At 41.2% G+C, this 20,152-nt stretch overlaps 2 protein-coding genes across 11 annotated transcripts; both read right to left on the minus strand.

The window, feature by feature from the left end:
* Window positions 1–1,436: 1,436 nt before the first annotated feature.
* On the minus strand, window positions 1,437–5,508 carry LOC139641558 (immunoglobulin superfamily member 11). The gene is made up of 7 exons (XM_071516008.1): window positions 5,445–5,508; window positions 4,001–4,155; window positions 3,401–3,467; window positions 2,972–3,103; window positions 2,321–2,476; window positions 1,766–1,888; window positions 1,437–1,639 (listed from the first exon to the last, which is right to left on the minus strand). The coding sequence occupies exons 1-7, from the start codon at window positions 5,506–5,508 to the stop codon at window positions 1,437–1,439; spliced, it is 900 nt and encodes a 299-aa protein (XP_071372109.1).
* Window positions 5,509–9,164: 3,656 nt separating this feature from the next.
* dlat (dihydrolipoamide S-acetyltransferase (E2 component of pyruvate dehydrogenase complex)) lies at window positions 9,165–19,767 on the minus strand. Of its 10 annotated transcripts, none has more exons than XM_071515991.1 (14): window positions 19,354–19,767; window positions 18,249–18,317; window positions 18,036–18,160; window positions 16,524–16,656; window positions 14,196–14,322; window positions 13,540–13,721; window positions 13,234–13,381; window positions 12,955–13,026; window positions 12,456–12,544; window positions 11,956–12,063; window positions 11,697–11,812; window positions 10,783–10,945; window positions 10,451–10,587; window positions 9,165–10,327 (listed from the first exon to the last, which is right to left on the minus strand). In XM_071515991.1, the coding sequence occupies exons 1-14, from the start codon at window positions 19,612–19,614 to the stop codon at window positions 10,198–10,200; spliced, it is 1,860 nt and encodes a 619-aa protein (XP_071372092.1). In that variant the 5' UTR covers window positions 19,615–19,767; the 3' UTR covers window positions 9,165–10,197. The 10 variants fall into 10 exon arrangements, with proteins under 10 accessions (XP_071372092.1, XP_071372087.1, XP_071372091.1 ...); XM_071515986.1 differs by having other exon boundaries at window positions 11,697–11,815; window positions 12,456–12,563; window positions 12,959–13,026; window positions 18,249–18,350; XM_071515990.1 differs by having other exon boundaries at window positions 10,783–10,924; window positions 18,249–18,350.
* Window positions 19,768–20,152: the final 385 nt, after the last annotated feature.

Below are 20,152 nucleotides of genomic sequence, written 5' to 3' on the forward strand. Positions count from 1 at the left end.
TAATATGGTAATTTTGCAATGATAAGGTAATGGAGTTAGGGTAATGGTTAAGGTCTGTTGAAATGTTATTCCCCAAACCAGATACAAAGGGATTTAGCGTTTTAATAAGCTACTATATAATTTTCTGTAGTCTTTGCTTCTTGATCTTGCAGTTTAGCAAGTAATAGCCTAATTAACTTCTGACTCAATTTACACCGATATTTGCAAAATATAAAGCCATTGATGCAGCAGAGGGCGCTGACACGAAAGTACCGCTGACAGTAATTACTTACTTAACAGTAAGTAATCTGAACCATTTGTTACTACTATCATGCATAAACTTTTAAAGAAAAACTTTAAACATTCCAGACTCCCAGATATTGGTGAACCCATCAGATTTGGGGAAAAATACAACAAAATGTATCCGGTCACAAATACCTTTGTTGGGAATTAATCAAGGATTTTCATGATCTCAGCTAAACATCGAAGGCTTGACACAAAGTTATCTGGGTCACAGGGATGAACATGTTGGTTGACGTGGTCGAACACCTCTCCATCACATATAGTGACTAGAAATCTAACACCTATCTAATCACTATAGCTCACAATCTAGATAACGTTACAAGCTAGTGCATTATAGCTCAATATGGACTAGTTAAGAGTTTGATTTAACGATGGCAGAGTAGACTGCCATTGTTGTACGCTACCAAACAAAATAAACACAAACATCTATTATCCTCAGGCTGCAGGACAAAGGCAGAATATGTTATAATCTTTGCTTTTTCTTCTATTTTAGTACATGTTACAATATACTGTATAAACCTAACTATAGGCCTACTGACAGATCTTGCAGTCTTGTTTGGCCATGTGCAGGTAGGGAAGAAAGCATCTGTTTTCTTAGGTGATTTCTGACCAGCAGAGACAAACATCATATTTACTAAAACTGAAGATGTTTTTTGATTTTTTTTTAATGTTTTTTTGGAGTCTGTAGTACTTGGCAGTTGATTGAGATAGGATTCGAAGAGGAGATCCTCATATTCCTGTGGATAGAGTCAACTATCACTATCGTCTTCTTTTTCAGTGCATTTCTCGGTGGTTTGGGATGAGTGACGGTTTGAAAAGCTGGTCATTTGAGAGAAACGTGTCTTTCTGTGGAGACAGATTATGTAACTTTTTGTGGGTGAACTGTGGGGAAATGCAATTCAGCAGGTATGCCATATACTAGTGAGGAAGCTGCTGGTAAATAAAAGACCATCCCTGGCAGAACTTGGCCATTTATTGTAAAAATGTGATGTTTCTCACAGGATGCAGTACAGCGATGCGGCAGTATGCAAGGAGCAGGCTAGGAAGTATGTCTAAAGTTTCATTATCTAGTTGAAACAAATACACAGGAAGTCCAGGAAGTCTTTTGTTTGATGCCTGGGTTTGTTAGCGCTTTTTTTTTTTGTCTTGAGAAATCAAACAAAGGAGCGCTTCATCAAAGAGGGAGTGTACCGTATCTCGTTGTAACACTCCTCCTCTTCTTCTTTCCCCTCCCTCCACTTCCCGTCCTGCCCGGTGCGATGGAGCCACAGGACGAGCACCAGCAGTGCCAGCAGCACCAGGGTCATGGACAGGGTCAGCAGCACGCCCTGCAGGATCCCCGAGGAACGCTCTTCAGCTACAGAGGGAGGAGAGTGAGACAAAACAGCTATTATTTGACGGAAAGAAAAGGAAATCAATTGTGGCGTCTGCAGTGAAAGGCAGCAGAGTGGCATGTGAGCCAAGAACAGAGAGAGGTACTTACTGCTGTAGATAGACAAGTTGACATAGCAGTTCTGTGTTCCCAGGAAATTAGTGGCAGAGCAGCGGTACAGTCCAGAAGTCTGAGATGACACATTCACAATTTGGACCGAGCCTGACAAATCCCCTGCAACAGAGAGCAGGAACAGCCTCATAAATACAGCATGGGTCCAAGACAGGTGCAATACTGTCAATGTTAGACTTCTTACAGGCCAGATGTAACTAAGTGAGCAAAACCTTTTTTATAGCGACAGTTTTTAAGTAACTCTAACCCAAAAATGCAAAAAAGCAACTTTAAGCAGAGAAAAATCCTTTAAAGCTATCTTAAAATAACAATCATACACATATAAAAACATTAACACATGCAACATCAAACATTTACAAATCCTATGATAAAGCTATAAAAATACACACATAAAATCATCAACCAAATAAAATGAAGAAACTTTTCTTATAAAGGCCAACCTATAAAAGTGGGTTTTTATGGGTAAACCATCTTTTGTATTAGGTACGAGGGACTGACAGTTTAAACACAATGTAACCCCACGGCAGCACTGACCGTCCATGTTGATGGGCAGAGAGATTTCCTCTGGATTCAGCTTGTCCCAGTGTATCTGTGGAGCGGGGACGCCCTCGGCCACCGTGCAGGACAGCGTCACACTTCCCCCCATTTCAATGTCTCCGTCCCACTGGCACACAGGCAGCGAGGGCGGCGCTGCAAACACACCCAACACATTCATCAGCGGGAGGAGGAGAATGTATGTGAAATCTTATGTTAAGTCTTCTAACCTGTTGTTTTTGTCCTGTTACTGACAAAGGAATACTTAATGATCAGATCTTCCATCCTGCCATCTACTACAGTACGATCAGATCAATTTTGAGTTTTTAAAGAATGATGTTATAAAAGGTTTCACTGTCTACTCATCAGACAATCGGTTTCACAATGACTTTAGAGGAATAATTCTTGATACAGGTGCCATAGTGAGATCAACCAGCACTGCAAACTTCAGCTGACAGATCAGGTACATCATCTTCTTCTTTTTAAAATATCTAATGTCTTTGAAGCCAGCAGTGAGTCTCTACAAGCTGTTTTGGATTCTGTTAGGAATTAAACGGGAGCCAGTAGCACCTAGAAGCTATCTGGAAACAAATATAGATTATACTGCACATACAACATGCTTACGTTTGGACAAATGTGTGAGACCCCTACCCAGGACATTGAGGACCAGCTCTCCTATGCCAGGATCTCCCGTCTCTGGTGGGTTGTTCACCATGCAGCGGTAAATCCCAGCATCTGATATGCGTGTGTCATTTAGGATTATATCCGCACTCCAGGGAATACCTATGTGATGAAGTTAGTTTGCGTGAGTCAATCATGTTTTTGATCCTCGGCCATAATTTTATAGATGTGAAATTCTAAAAATCCACTGAATAGTTTATTTTTCTAGCTGAAAGAGTAAACATGTAAGACACAAGTATTCATTTCATTTTCAATCTGCATTTTGTGGATGTTACTAAGAATCAGCCAGCATCTGTTGTTGTGATCTAATCTAATTCCCTTGAGGTGAAAAATAAACTTAAAAGAAGTGAAACTGAGTAGAAGTGGACATTGTAGATAGAAGGTTTTCATTGGTTATACCTGCAAAACCCACCCTGCCAGTGAGGGAGGGGTCTTCAATCACCTGTCCATGGTCATACACAATCACCTGGCAGCAAGAGCAGGCATTGATAGGCTAAATCGTTTCAAAATCACAAAACTTTCATGCACTTGGTTATACATCAGTTAACATAGCACATAACCAGGAGAAGAGGGCAAGAGGGGTACAATAATATTAATAAACTTAATTTATAGAGCACCTTTTCAAAACCAAAGTTACAAAGTACTTCACAACAGGGAGCACCCAACTGAAGGTAGTGTAGTAATAAATAAATCAAAATCTTAAAAAAAAAAAATGCTGAAAGTCAATAATGAATGAATAATGAATTTTCGATAAAAGTATCCCAATGCAGAAGTTTGCATTGGGATCAGCAAAGTACCCATAATAAGTTTGGAAAGTGCTCTCCACTGTTAGCAACTTGTTCACTGACTTCGATGTAGTGCACATACAGTACATTTGAATTAAAAAAATACATGAGAGAACCAGAAGATGGACAACTTGCCCCCCAGTTAACTATTCACATTGCAGCCAATTCCATTTTTCAGGATGCATGGTTATCTGTGCTTGTGGGTGCTGCAGACCTGCATAGGGGATTCTGGGCTGGAGAAGGGTGCCAGGGTCCAGATGACGTTGAGTCTGGACAGGGGGGTCGTGGTGAAGAAGGAGCAGGGCAGAATGACCAAATCCCCCTGGACCACCTCCAGACTGGAATCCCTCATGGTCACCCTCAGTGCAGCTATTGACCAGGAAGAAAAAGATAAGGCATTAATGGGGCATAACAAGTGGTAAAGAAGCAACAAGTCATAACTGTGCAAACTGTCCCGTAAGATAATGGTACGATAGCAGGAATGAATGTCAAAACCTGCTTTATGCCTTAGAGTTATTCATGTATTATTGTTGGAATTGTAACTTCCCCGGGGTCCTGTGTCCTCCCTCGTCTCCCTCATTACAGAAATAATGAACCCTTCCCCCTCCTCTGTGTCCTCCCCAGGCCTTTTGTATGTGTGTGGGAAATCACCATGCATATTGGTTGTTAATTACACTTGACAGTTCTGAGAGTTAGCCAAACTTATCACAGACGGCCTGGACACAGAGTAGGACAACAGCCCACTTCACTGACATGTTTCATTAAAACATAAATTCAGTGCGTTGTTTTCATGGACCCAGTTTTTAAAATCGTTAAGATGAGAAATAAAGGCACTTTTTAAGAAGTATCTAAGTTTTATTAATGAATGAATAAAGTGCTGCTTTTCAGTCAGAGGCTTTTTTTTTAATGATGATACATTCGAATAATTAATGAGTATAGTGCAGGCACATTAAACCAGTGACACACACACTGATATTATAAGATGCTATTATAAGTGCAGATTTTAAGCGTTAATGTCAGTGCATTTTCAGTCTTGAGGAAGAGTTAAGGATTATATGCCTTTTTTTTTTTTTTTTTTGTATGAGCCTCCTTTATTATATTCCACAGTCATTTTTAGTATATTGCCAAAGATTCATCAAAAACCTTGACATCTCACTATTGGATTCTCTTTGCAGCCTTGTTTGCACTACTGTATTAAATATAATTTTATAATCTGTCCAAATGCAGAAAATGTGTGACAGTGAGTGTGATATCAAAAAGCACTGTAATTTAACTGTTCATCCAGTATAGCTTTAACCTCATAGTCATTCTGTCATTTCACAAAGAAATACAGGAATAGAGCCAAACCATCACACATATCTCTGTCCAAATACATACATTATAGTCTAGATCTAATTCTGTATTAGCATAATCTGTGGGTCTACACTATAAATTAGAGGGTTTGTCTTTTCTCTATGTACACTAGAATTCCTGACAACAGTCAATTTTGAACTAAAATGCATGTAGACTTGAAGGGGAAAAAGTACCAATTCTTACTGTGTAGATTCCCCAAAATACTTCAGGCTGTACTTAACTGCCAATATCATTAATCAGTCAAGGAGCAACTTGTGTCTCACTGCATCATTTCAAAGCTTCAGGCAGCAGTCAGGCCTACTCACCATTCTCCAGAGGGGTAAAACACACACACAGAGTCCAGAGCATCCATCTTCCAGAGCCGCCCATAGCTGGGAAGAAATATGGACAGACAGCCCTCTCTCCTCTGTGTACCAACTGGTGGCCAAAAACTAGGCATGCATAATTAATCTATTGAGCGATGCAACCAGGCAGCCCCACCCTCCTCTGTTCACTCCCACTTTATTCTCTCTCTCTCTCAAACTAATTACCTAGTAAGGCTACTGAAAAGCTTAGAGGGACAGGTAGAAATGTCTATATTACAATAGACATTCTTTCTGCTAAACAAAGCCTGCTTGGCCCAAGTAGGCTGTTATGTGTGCCATGTTCATTAAAGGAATGCCTGCGTGATTTGAATATTTATATTGTTTTTTCTTCACCCACAATATGGGGGACAAGGGGAAAAACTCCTTGATAAGCTGGGAATGTATAACTAAAACAACAGATTTTTGATAATGAAAATTTATCATTTTATTTCAATGATTTCATGATAAAATAACGATTAATTCTCTTCATTCCATGTACTTCTTGTTGTTTGCAAGGAATCATAGGTAGCGTTAAAGTTGTGAGAAATGTGTGTTCGTATAGTTGTATTTATTTTGTGGATTGTAAGCACATTAAGTCAGCTATCTTCTGTTGTGTTTGTTTTTCTACAGTAGATAGGAATACACTTCTCATGGTTGGGTAGTTAAGACTGTAAACTGTAACAGCTAATGTAACATATTTCTACTTAAAACCTTTTGTCATCACAACAAAGGTCTTGCCAAAAGATTAGAGTGTGATCTGTTTGGGGTTTCATACAAGTGTGCGTCTGGCATTGGTTGTTCTTACATTACAAATATTATCATGCTGTATTTAAAAACTAATGACAAATAAGAGACACATGGGGACAAATGGCAGCGCCCATATTTTACTTATTTTACTTACTTTACAGAAAACACAAGGCGCTGACAGCAGAGAAGCATCCTAGCACTAAGCTTGTTTTCACTCGTTTACTCTGTGTCCTTGCTTTCATCTTGTAACTTTGGGACTCTCCCTTACTCCCCCAGCTGATTGCTGTCTGCGATTCAGGTGCGCTGATTGACTTGCCCTCTACACGTTAAGCATTTTAGGTGTTTAGCTGATGATTTTATTCAGAGAGACTTTTTGTGAAGTTTAACAATAGAGTAAAATCACATTTCCTGCAAATTTTACACCAAAAGCAACCAATAGTAAGGATTGCAGGGTTAAAGCCACAATGTCCAGACAATACATGGAATATATACTCCTGTGTATCTAGACTAGATAGAGACTGTTGGTTAAAGAAATAACCTGGGAGGTAGAAAAGTTTTTTTTAGTTCAGCCCTCTCAGGACAACAGAAGACTCAGGTGGATGTTTGTCCAACACAGTGTGAATGATTACACCTTAGAAAAACATGAGTGATGTAGTCTACTATAGTTTGGTCTAATGCCAACTTGTTTCAAATGTGTTCAAATTCTTGAGCTCAGTGCAGAACTACAGATAATTTCTGTCTCTGACACCCACTGATGAAAATGTTTGTCACTTGTATATTAAAGGGATAAAAATATGAACTGAAAAGATATTTTTCCCTCTGGAGAATGAAGCATGTTCGTCCCAGTGTAGCATGTAGAACAGATGTTTCATGTGATGTAGGATTAGATAAATTTCAGCAGCCTACCCAAACGAGCCTCTTTTCTTCCTTGAAAAACATTTCTTAGTGACATCACTTTTTCAGATTTAGCCTGCCTACACAAGTTATGTAGGCCCGTCAATTTGATTTGAATTTCTCATGTTCCATCACACACCAGGCAGCCTTCCCAACTTGCCATGTAGCTGCCAAGGCAGCAGAAAATAGCAGAAATTAAGGCTGTATACAGTGATTAATGGATTCAAGCCAGTTAAAAGATTCAGGCTGTCATTGGTCATGACCTGCGCTGGAGTGTTCAAAGATTAGTTTTTGACACTTGCAGCAAGTTATATAGTGATAAGGACATCCATCCAGTTATGACCTATGGGCTAAACAAAGTGCTGCCATCGCTCCCCTTTGATGGATTTGCATGAAATTTGATATGCATGCCTCAAATAAGTTTATCTGCCTGCCAAGTTTCAGTGCGATCATCCAAATACACTTTGAGTTACAAGCTTTTAAGTGTCGCACCCATCTCTCTTCACCAATCATGACCAAACTTCAAATAGTGGCTAATATGTACGGCATGAGGGCCAAAGTTCATGACATTCCAACAACCAAATTCAGTGATGGACATTTTTAGATTTGTTGCACCCCACATGGCTCCATGTGAAAACAGCTTTACACACAGTTGAGCATGTTGATCATTTTGACAAAGTTTTTTTTTTATGACTGGATGAACTGTCATGGAGTTACGCCTACTTTAAAAAAGCCTTTGGCAAGTTCATTGGCTAATACTGGCTACATTATTTATTGGACTTAAATTTACCACATTGATGCATCTCAGTCAGACTAATGGTATGTTACCAACCAAACTATTTGAGTGGTCTAATTACCAAATTATTATTATATACAAGTGGTTTTCAAAAAATTCAAAATAGCTGAAAATCAAAGTCAGATTTAAATGGTTAGCTGGATATGTTCAGCAAGTCTGATAGCAGTTTGACCCATGTATGCAGGATATGGCCTTTTTACAGGTTTTCAAATTTGACCTTTTATAATATCGCCCTAGTAAGGCAAGTATGTTACAGTACTTACAACGCAGTTGCTGACACTGGCTGGTTTGCCTTCTCCAGTTACAGTTTATGTGAACTCTCAGTAACCCACTTTACCTTTTCCTTCTGCAGAGTTAAAATGCAAGTCAAACTCTGTATATTGCTAATGTGAAAACGACAGATTAAACAACTGTTCCGTGTATTACTTCTGACGAATTCAATTGCTGATCATGTTCAAAACAAACTTCTTCAAGTCTAGACAGTATTAGCCTAAGCCTGTTTTCATGCAAGGTGTTGTGGATCTTTTATTGTTCTCAGGTGTCCAAGGATGTTCCTTTGACAAACGACTAATATGTTGGAAAAGGAGAGAGATGGAAATGACTGCATTACAAGCAGGTTGGCTATAGGCCTGGACCTTTACATACACCATTTGGTGTAAACCTTTACACAGCCTTGCACTACAGAGTGCATACATTATTAGCATGGGTACCACAGTGGGAAACAAACCCCTAACCCTGGCAGTGTTGGTGCCACGCTTTACACACTGAGCAGTAGACTCAACTACTGTAGCTGACCTGTTTTCAGGGCCAGAAAGTCAAGAGAACCACTGTTAACAGCTTTGGGTCACAAACACAAATTACTAGAAATATAGTTTTTATGTGTATAAAACGCATGTCTTAAATAATTTAGTGGATGCAGTACGAATTTACTCAAGACCCCATGTCCGTTCCTGAAGAAAGTTCTAGGGAAATTGGTCAGGAATACCCTGAACTTCTGGTTCCCAGTTTAATGTTTTTCCATTTTTCCAGAATGTTTTATGATTTTGTGATCACATTGTTACAGTGTTCTTAAATGCTTTAATTTGGGTTTTTATTCTAAGTGTAAGTATAAAAACCCAAACCAAAGAGCCTATGTCACAAGGTTGACTTCTCCCAATTTATTCAAATAACAAGAATACATCCAGCACCAGCTTTGTGCGTTTCAGTTGTCAGATACAGAATGTTTCAAAAGGTAAGTGTTGAAGTTATCCCGAGTTTAGAAAATAAACATTCCCACCGAAGAGAGAGAGAGGGGGAGAGAGAGAGAGAGAGAGAGAGAGAGAGAGAGAGAGAGAGAGAGAGTTGGCAAAACTGTTAAGTGCTTCCTTTTAGAGTGTTGTCTGAAAAGAGTGTAGTCTGAAATCATTAAAGACTGAACAGATATTAAATAATATGGTGAAGCCTCATGAAAGCTAGGTTATTTCAACCAAATAGCAACAATACACTATAGCTGCTTATGACAATCCCCGATTGTCCCATGCAGCTACAAAGCTCACCACCATATATACAGCACTGCATTCATCCCACGCCCACAGAAGAGAAAACACACAAAATGTTTACATAGAGCCAATTTAGGCAGCAAAACTGTGTATTGATGACCAGTGAATGGGGACAGGCTTGTGTGTGTGTGTGTGTGTGTGTGTGTGTGTGTCTTTAGTTCTGAGCTCTATGTTTCGCAATGTTAACTTACATTTATCCCCATCTTCTTGCCTGCAACCCCCTCTTTGCCTCTATCAGCCAGCAGACAAGACGACCCAGAACCCTCCGCTCAAAAGACAGTGGAACCAAGAGATAGCTGCTCTTCCTGTGGTCTGTATCACATTCGCACAACATCACAGATAAACTGTGTAGAGACACACACACATATAGACTTCTGGATAAATACGCCCACTGGTTGGACCTGTAACACTTCCCTTCATAAAACATTTGCAATGTTTCAGCGACATATGGCCAGTCTCTACACTAGGCTAAATTTTACCTAATTCTGGTCTCACATGAGACATGGGGCCTCAATAAATAGAATATGAGTGAGAGGGAGAAGAGAAAGAGAGATGAGAGATACAGCGAGACAGAGAAGTAAGCGGAGTGAGTTCTGTCTCTTCCATTTCAGGGAGACTGGGAGTGACCTGGGTGGTAGGCTCGCCAATCACAGGAGGATCGAGACCAGTTTACACCAATCAGATCACTTCGGTGAGAGGTCTCAGCCTGTCACAGCAGTTTCGTGACAGTATTGTCCAATCACAGCAGCATGGTGACAGGTTTCTCCAGGAACTTGCGGAACTCCGCCAGCCACTGGGCGCCGACCGCCCCGTCCACAACCCGGTGGTCGCAGCTCAGCGTCACCGACATCACACTGGCTACATCGAACCTGCAAAACAACAGATTGTATGGATGCATCACTGTGCTGCACAGGCCAAAGATTCGAGTTCTGACATCTGCTCAACTTGTTCTAGTATTGTGCACGCATATCATTACTAGTCGTGACACAGACCCTTTTTCATTATCGGCAGGCAGCAGCCGTTTCTCTGAGCCTCCGACGGCCAGGATACAGGCCTGAGGAGGGTTGATTATCGCTGAGAAGTTCTTGATGCCAAACATCCCCAAATTAGAGATGGTGAATGTACCTCCCTGGGAAAAAAACACACACATTGAAGAACAAAGTTGCAATGATTTGCTGGTTGACAAGTGATGATCAAGGTCTGCAAAAGGACTCCTGTTTTTTGGGTTATTTTTTTTTTTAAGAAGAGGCAGTCAAAATCTTGAAATCACAAAATTGAAAATACCCGTAGAGACAGATAATGTGTGTGAATCCGCATGTCGTACCTGGAACTCGTGCGGCTGCAGTTTGCCGTCTCTTGCCTTGGCAGCGAGAGCCGACACATCGGAGCTGATGGCAGCCAAACCTTTGGTGTGGGCGTTGAACACTATGGGCGTGATCAGACCGTTGGCTGTGCTCACTGCTACACTCACATCCACAACATGATTTCTGCAAACAAACAAAAAAAACAGACACACACAAACTCAACCATAACTCTTTATAGGGGCTCATATCAGTATAGCCACAGCCTATAGCATATGGCTGATAATCCTCACTTAAATTGCTGTTGGTACATTTGGTCCATGCATTTGTGTCCAAACAGAGAGACAGTTCAACTAATCCATTTACGCTTTCAGGTCTCTGTCACCTAAGTGCCCTCTACTGGCCGAAAGGTGCAGCTACACTTCTACAGGTTTTACAGGTGGTCTGGTGGTGACAGAGACCATTCTACAACAAGAAGGTCACAGGTTCGATCCCTGCAGTATTCATTCTTTCATCCATTCTGTAAGTCAGTCTGGATATGACTTACAGCGAGATGAGAGAGGTGCTAAGAAAGTTGATGTCAGTCAAAACGCAGATAGGCATAAAAAAAGAGACAGGGTTCCTACATATTGTCCCAGTTTAAAAATACCTTTTCCAGACTTTTTCCATTTCTTGACTATATTTTAAGATTTTGGTAGGTGAAGATGGTTGGTCAATATCATCCAAGTTAATAAAAACTAGGCACTATGACCAGGCCGTATTAGCTGAAGATTAGTGGGTGTTCAAATCAAGAAAACATGTATTCCTATGTGCAATGGAACTCAAAACTAGGAACCTCAAAAGGATTGAATTCATTCGCTATACATTTCGATACTTTCCAAACTGTAGGAACGGTGAAGGAAAAGTGTGTGTGTGTGTGTGTGGTGTGTTTACTCACTGGCGGATGACCGTGTCCATCCAGGAGGAGTTGGCCTCAGGAACCTTGAGACAGGCCAGAGCACTGGCTTTGATGATGAAGTCATTCACACTAAGCTTGATATTCTGGGCTTTAACCTCCTGCAGAGTGGACAAGAAAGGGTTGAAGAGGCACAGGAAAATAATTATCTCAGCCATGGTATGACAGCTAAGCAAAAATATTTTTTTCCCTCTCTGTCCTGATTCTGTCTGCACACTCCTATTCCCAAGCACAGACTCACAGCGTTGAGTTCCTTCCTAAGCTCCAGCACTTGGTCCATGTTGACGTCTACAGACAGATAGTAGTGGGGGATGGTTTGTTTGGACTGCATCAACCTCTGAGCAATAACCTGGAGGAGAGAGAGAGAGGAGTTCAGACTTCAGCTTTGATCCATAATTCATCATGGAGAGGAATGAGATGTGTTAGTCGAGTCTGTTTTGATAAATTGAGTGTGTGCCTATCTGGAGGGCAAAACTATGGAAAGAGGCTGCTGCGAAATGTGGAAATGCAGGACAAAGATAACTGAGCTACACTGTGAAAACCCCAGGGAGTTTGTCTTGCAGCGCTCAATCCACCAACACCGAACCCCGCACAAACGATGCGTGTCATGAATTCGAGCTGACTGCTGTCAAAGGAGTTAGAGCAGAAGAGGAAGTCATTATCGAACACAATGGACTACCATAAGCTGTGTGCGTCTGTGTGTCTGTGTGTGTGTGTGTGTGTGTGTCAGTGTGTTCTCACCTTGCGGATATTGCTGATAGGGATATCTGTGAAGGTTCCAGTTGGTGCAGCAGTAGGTGCAGCAGGTGTAGGAGCAGCTGGAGCTGCAGCTGGAGTAGCAGCTACAGCCTGCCAATGGAAATTATATATCACAGATTACTTGCAGTGTGTATAGCATCCAAACATCCAAATTGGGAGAGTGTTTTTCTAAAAGTACTGCATGATTATGGCTAAAATGATAATCCCAATTATTTTGTCGGTTGTTGTGATCACGATTACTGGTTTGATGATTTGAGGATCAAAACTATTTTACTGTGCTTTTAGCAAATTCTATCAACATTTTGACTATTTTCAACTACTGCAGACATTCTAAATGAAATAAAATCTTTCTATATTGCCAGCATACCAATATTCTGTGATTATTTATTGTGGAAATTGAAATCGTTACTTATGATTACACAGCATGAAATGTGCATCCCTAACTAAGAGACACGGATGCAGAAGATGGCGGGTGCTTCACTTACAGGGGCAGCCTTGGGTGGGACAAAGCTCTCAATGTCTTTCCTGGTGACGCGTCCATCAGGGCCAGAACCTGAACAGCAAAAAAGATGTGTACAGTTCTGTGTAAAAAACCTGATCATAGCTCATTCTAGCTCTACATCTACTACTTTCACTCTACTTCTGGCCTGTACATACAAAAAGCCATACAAAAGAGATTGATCACTAATTTAAGGTTTTTTGGGCCCTAGTGTTCCAACAAAATATGCCTTGGTGACGACTTGTGTCTGGACATACTCACCGCTGACCTGTGCCAGGTCAATTCCTTTCTCAGCTGCAAGTTTCTTGGCGAGGGGGCTGGCGAACACACGCCCTTTCCTGGCTGCTGCTGGGGCGGCGGCAGCAGCCACAGGAACAGGGGTGGGCGCTGCAACAGCTGGTGCTGCAGCCTAGAACGTAAACACAAACACTCGCAAATCAGGTTACACTTGTACCAACGATCTGAATGCAGAACAGAGACCAAGAGACCATTAAATCTCTAGGAGTGTATGTGTACATTTACTTTTATTTGAAAGTAAGTGTTTGTGTGTGTGTGTGTGTGTCTCACCGGTGCTGGGGCTGGAGGAGGTGTGGCGATCTCTGCCACGCCAGTCTCTACATAATCGTTGAAGGCAGCGATGTCACTCTCCTTCTCTACAATAATGCAGAGTGGCGTCCCCAGCGGGACGTCCCGAGTGCCCTCTGACACCATGATTTTGGCCAAGTATCCCTCCTCCTGCACCTCAAACCCTAGATACAAACATAACGCAAGGGACATGTTGAACAAAATGACCTTTTACTTTCAGGCCATTTAATTAAGGATGTAAGACAATTGTGTTTTTGCATATAAGGGATAGAAGTTAGTATTTAAGGCATACAGTCCACCAAGAGCAATATCAGTATCAGATATCTGCCCATGGCATGCAAAAACTGGCTACTGTATCAGAATTTCACAGATATTAAAATCTGATCTCACAGGCCTGTATAACATGTCAGAAATCAAAACAAAGTAGCATGATTGTCTTTCACACTCAGAAGGATTTTAGACCTCTCAAACAGAAAAAAATGGATTATATGTACATGTTTTTTGGCCAGTGAAGTCAGTAATAAGTAATGAATTGGACTGATAGTCTGTATTGGCCAATACCAACAGTTTAATACTCTATTGGCTGTGAAAAAGAGGTACTGGTGGATAGAGTTGTGCTATACATTAGCATTAGTTACCAATGGTTGCCTTGTCAGTCTCGATCTCAGCCAGCAGATCTCCTTCGTTCAGCTTCTCTCCAACCTTCTTCTCCCAGCGCTGCACTGTACCCATCGTCATGGTGGGAGAGAGGGCAGGAAGCAGAATCTGTAACACACAGACATCACACACACTTCTATTACAGACAATACACATCATGGTTAGTAAATATCTACAGTATGCTGAAGACAGCTCTGTTTCTTCCTCTCTGATCACATGGCAGAGGAAACTAGGCCACTGAGAGCAAATTAAATCAAATACATTTTTTGAGCAGCCAGCACACTTGTAGTTGCAGTGTCCAAATCATTTATCAAGTGTGAACATTCTACATAACATGGAAATATGCGACCTCTACTGTCTTTATCTATGAAGTCATTTAACACTCCACTATACTGTCTGAAAATAGTATTGGAATACATCAGTCCTCTGAAAAATTAAAAACAGACTTATATGTTTCATTGTCTGAAGGTTTGTCTTTCCCACTGGCAGAATAAATATTTTAAGTTTACAATGATCGTATAATCTTAGTGGATTTTTGATCCTCAGGCAATTGCCTACAGAAAATTACTGTGTAATCATATTTACAAGTATCTTAACGCTTAATTTGATTTGGTAAGAATTTAGGTGGTACCTTATCTAAGCATTGCCTACTAGTTTGTACTTGAATGACCAACAACTCACTTATGCACATCACCAAAATGAGTAGTAATTTCTTCAGAAATACTTGAATGCCGATTGAAACAATACTAGGCTACTATATAAAGTGACAAGGTTCTAGCCCAGAGAAGGGGGATCTAGTTAGAGCAGCAATATGCAGGTTTTGCAAATAAATTAATAATTAAATAGGGTATATTCTGTATGATCACAATGTGTCTTTTCCATCATGTTCGGGATGTTTCAAAGCATGTGCCATGTGCTGTGGCCGTGGTTTATGGGCGTGGCCACAGTGCAGGGAAGTAATAGCAACAACAACTATGATGGAAAACAATAAGAAACTAAAGAACAACAAAGCTTAACAGAAAAGCTAGACCTGTTAAAAAATACAGGTGAACATCGGCACTGTTTTTTTTTTTTTTTTTGCTTTAACTGCGGACTGCCTGCCTTTGCTGTCTGCTTCTTCAGCGCCTGTTGTGGCTTTACAGATGCCAGTTATCTCAGCCTCAGGCTGGATGCCATTTCAAGGTAGACAGCTCATTAAAATGAGTGACAAGTGTTGGGGCATTAACTTGCACAACTGATGGGGAGGAGGGCCAGACTAACAATATACCTCCTGCCTCAAGGCCAAAAGTTGATTATTGTAGCTTTAAATCAGTCAAATCTGGCTTATGTCAGATTTTAAACAATGGAATGACAATTAATGGTTATCCGATTGTTAGAGCTACAACTGTGAGGGTTAGGTACCATGTTGTTGAGAGTTGCTGAGAGTTTCTAAATATTTAGGTATCATGTGCCCAATGCACCACTTACCATATGATTATATCAATATTAACAGGCTGGCTACAGACACATCACATGATCTGATGTGGGGAGACAACAGCCTCCAGCTAATACACTTTATGCTCCCACAGCTTCATTATAACCTTGATTCCAATTTTTGGGTCATTTTTATTAGCCTTCCTACCCAAATGATAGTAATGACAACATCAACTGATAACCTGTTGTTTCTATCCTCAGCGACAAAACCAATCTTGACAATTTGAGAGTGGGACGACAGAGAGGAGGATGTGAGAGGATATGGGAGCTCTCAGGTGCAGACAGGCTGACCGATTCCTGACTCAGTATAACAACAATATGCTACTATTTCTGTTTACATTACACAAGTAAGAAGTAGAGTAAGAAGGCTTGACTGAAGCTAAAGTTTTGCATGACCATGGGCAACAAATATCAGAACTTGTTCAGTTAAGAAAAGACAGTTAATATTACAGGGAAGTGGTTTATATGACTTGTTTCCTTAAACAAATGACAAAAGCTGCAGGTGTGACAGTGACTGTATTTCAGCCAACTCTAACTTATTTTATTGGCCTAACAGCTTCATAGTGTGGTTTAAAAATCTGTTTTTTGGAAATTGAAGGATGCAAAGCTTCTTCAGCAATCTCTTGAATCCCAAAATGGATAAAACCTCGGAAAACATACACTCCCATAGCTCAACAACAAATAGAAAAAAACAACAAATATTGATTTAGGTTTTTGTTTTTCCTCATGAAAAATTATGATTAAAATTTGAAGACATTGCCACTGCACCCCAATTCTATTTATCAGTAACCATGCATTGGTAACGGACTACTTTGTTTATATGAGGGCACACCTACCTTCAGGTGTGTGGGGTAAGAGCTACCCGGGGCTGCAGGAGGAGGAGGAGGAGCGGCTGCTGATGAAGGAGCGGCACCAGCTGCTTTTAGTGAGTCCAACGTTAAGTCCTTAAAGGCTGGGATGAGGTCAGGACTAGGAGGGAAATATATACAGATATTAGACATAAATACACACAAACGAGAAACACATCCGGGCTGAACGACCCAAGTAGTATGACATGCTGAATGAAAACTACTTGGGTCTGGATATGTAATGAAAATATAATGAAAACAACTGTCAAAATTTAGTCCAAACAACTTCTTAATTTTACACAGAAGCAGCCATGTAGACTTAGAGACAGATTAATACTAGGGTGGGTCCATGTGATTGCTCTCCTGGAGGACTAAAAAAGTCCAACTTTTAAATATTTATTTAAACTGAGTTGAATTAACAGGCATATCAAGGCACTTTACATGTAATGTAATTACAGTTAAGTGGGACAGAGGGAAATGGATATAGTATGACACACCTGTGATTCAGTCTGGTAATTTATCAGCTTTAACATGGGAGATGTTTCCATATGTCCTCCAAATGCCTTCTATGCCATAAATATGCCTTCTATGCCATAACCCTGATGTACAGCAATGTCCTAATTAAGCAATATCCTGACTGAGTAACATCCTAACACCGTGACAAACACCTAAGCCACTGCACCATTTTTGCCCAATGCATGCAGTTATTTTCACTTTAAAAAATGAAAACATCCCAATGAATCCATTAACTGTTAAATCACAAATGGAGTTGACAGTGAATTTAAAAAGAGACTTTTGAAGGATTTTCAGCTAATGAGCAAAGATAACGACATGTGAACCAACTACAAAAGCGGTGTGAAGAGTGGAGGTGTGTGTAAAGAGTGTGATATTACATTTCTATTAAACAGTTCACTGTAGATCTGACATAACTGAAAATATGCACAACTAATCAAAACAGATGAAGGACTTGCAGAAGAATCACATCCCTCTTTACATACTACACCTGGCAATTTTAATGGAGTCATTTTCTCACTGAATAGATATTTTAGAAAGTACAGCTACACGGTGTAAGAATAGCAACGGCACTGGTGGAAAGTTATATGCTATTGTCTCACATATGATGCTAATGAATGAAAATAATTTGAGAACATGATATCTATTTTATATCAAGCCATGGACAGCCTATAGCACATTCTTGTCTCATTCTAGTTTCTTATCAATATAATTTTAAAAGCAGTTGGAAATTAAGAAGTATGAAGAAAAGGAGAAGCATGAAGAAAAAGTAAATATATACAATTGCCCCAAGTGCAAACAGGTCTCTAGTAACAGAGGAAAAAGAAAGTGACAGGAGAGCTGTTTTTCAAAGGTTTCAATTTTAGAGAGCATTTACAGCTGGACCTTTCAGCAGAGCCCGGCGAAGCCTTTCAGTTGAGTCAGTCAGCCGTTTAACTCCAAAACCATCACTTCAGATCCTACAGGGACCGATATACAGACACTTACCTGTCAACTGTGATGCAGATCACTGCTCCTACAGCGACGTCCTGGGTCCCTTCAGGAACCAGGATTTTGGCCAGATAGCATTCCTCCAGTATCTCAAACCCTACTGTGGCCTTGTCAGTCTCCACCTACACAGACAGAAACATTGGAAATAAATAATGCATAGTGTTGATACTCTACAAAAACACACACACACATACACACAAGGCTCCTAACCTCTGCTATAAGTTCGCCCTCGTTGATCTTTTCTCCCTCCTTCTTCTCCCAGCGAGCAATAGTTCCCGTCTGCATGGTGGGGGACAGTGCAGGCAGCTCCACCTGTCACACACAAGCAATGGCAGGAGGACAGTTAGTGACAAGTGAAAAAAATCATTACATAACCAAGTGGAGAGCCAAATATCAAAGCAATCACAGACACATACACACAGTCCCTCCCTCTCTGGCACCATCGGCGAGCTTTTCCTCCTATTCAATTAAAAAATGACCCTGGCACCCTGTCAGTTTATGTGGAGCTTCATAGAAGGCCAATGTAAATGTTGGGAAATGTCAGTTTTGTAACAACAGTTGCTCCATCGCCTCATCCCTTTGGGTGACAAGTGGGTCAACCATGACCACATACAGCTGCGTTTTTCCACGTTTTTGTGCTGTTTCGCAGTGGCTTTCAAGGTCAGATAAACATCTGATAACATTTATCCACAAGTGCTACCAGCCAGATACATGGGGTTCCCAAACTTTTGTACATCAAGGACGCTTTCCAAATAGATCTGCATTAGACCACAGACACCCATTTGATAATAAGTCCTCAGGAATCACATCTGAGGAGATTTGTGTGAAGTACAGAACTGAATAGGTTTCTACACAGGAGGTAGGCTAATACTCGGGACGGTAAAACTTATAGCCAGAACAGTCATTCTTATAGATTTTCTAAGGTCGTGAAATAAAACTAAACAGTTTGTAATTTTGCAGGGGACTCCTTGGACCCCCCTCAAGGCCCCCCTGGTGGTCCCCGGACCCTTATTTGGGAACAGCTGGGCTAGGAAACCATCCAACTCTCTCAAATGGAACCTCACTCGTCTAGCCATAGCTGTCATTAACAAACACTGTTGGCCTAACGTTAGCTATTTATCACGGCAAAGACTGAGGCGTGTCATAGTATAATAAAAAAAAACGGCTGTTGAGCGTCCGTTAAGCAGTGACAGCTACCCGGTGCATCACGGTCCTAGTACCGCATGAGCTAAGCGGCGGTTCGGCTAAAGGAGGTCATGCTAGCTAACGTTGCAGTCGGTGCTATAGCAACCTAAACCCAGGCAGGGTAACCTACCTTCTGGTGAGGGGGCAAGCTGTAGAAGCGCTTGGTCTGACAGCTGCTGGCAGGCTGGGGACACCGCAGGAAACCCATTCTGTGGGTGAAGACGACGCCGTTGACCCCGCCGCATCCAGCCCGGGACGCTGCTCCGGAGTGAAGCCGCCTCAGACGGCCGGTCCCGGATCCGGAGCGCGAGCTGAGCGCAGCAGGCCCCGAGAGGGCACGGGGACAGGGGAGCCCGGCGGTCGGCCTGAGCCGCAGGAGCAGACGAAGCATTTCGCAGCAATTGAAACACTACACAAATCAATTAAATTATGTATGAGTTACACCGGCATCAGAGATCCGCTGGTACCGTGTGTCACTGTCCCCAGAACCGGCCCGTGCTCCTCACTTTCTAATGACCTCCCAGTCCAAAACACAACGCTTTGCGGCTCTCCTCCTTGTCCTGCCGTCGCTTGTCAGTGAGTGTCGCAAATGAGGCGCTCGTCTACAATCAAGGAAGTCACCTACAGTAGATGTAGCTCTGTATCGTAAGACTAGTCAGTACAATTTTAATCAGTGAAATGAAATTAAATCCCTCAGCACATTAAACGGAGTAAAATGATTCATATATTTTATCTATTTTAGAACACGATCTTTATACTGATAAGCCCTAAACCTAGTGGTACAAACTGACAAATGTCGTAAATGTCTGTTTGAATGCAATTATATAAATAACCACACGGGGGAAGTAAAATAGTTGCTATTAGCATTATACTGGATTCACTGATTGACTCAAGTAGGTCTATCTGCAGCTAGACCCTTCTCGATTGAC

The sequence above is a fragment of the Centroberyx affinis genome, unplaced genomic scaffold (assembly GCF_046629955.1).
Source record: "Centroberyx affinis isolate AG114_WGS23_722 - 3 ecotype Tasmania unplaced genomic scaffold, CSIRO-AGI_Caff_v1 ptg000390l_1, whole genome shotgun sequence".
In the NCBI taxonomy this organism is placed as follows: Eukaryota; Metazoa; Chordata; class Actinopteri; order Beryciformes; family Berycidae; genus Centroberyx; species Centroberyx affinis.

Bases quoted from the DNA above. Each gene is read 5' to 3' on its own strand.
- LOC139641558 (XM_071516008.1), bottom strand. From the start codon at position 5,508: ATGGGCGGCTCTGGAAGATGGATGCTCTGGACTCTGTGTGTGTGTTTT. The intron at 3,468-4,000 runs GTCTGCAGCACC...TCTTGCTGCCAG, and splicing joins GCCCAGAATCCCCTATGCAG to GTGATTGTGTATGACCATGG. The intron at 3,104-3,400 runs GTATAACCAATG...TTCATCACATAG, and splicing joins TGGCAGGGTGGGTTTTGCAG to GTATTCCCTGGAGTGCGGAT.
- dlat (XM_071515986.1), bottom strand. From the start codon at position 19,614: ATGCTTCGTCTGCTCCTGCGGCTCAGGCCGACCGCCGGGCTCCCCTGT. The intron at 18,161-18,248 runs GTTAGGAGCCTT...CTGTCTGTGTAG, and splicing joins AGGGCGAACTTATAGCAGAG to GTGGAGACTGACAAGGCCAC. The intron at 10,946-11,696 runs GTGAGTAAACAC...GTTTGTTTGCAG, and splicing joins ATGGACACGGTCATCCGCCA to AAATCATGTTGTGGATGTGA.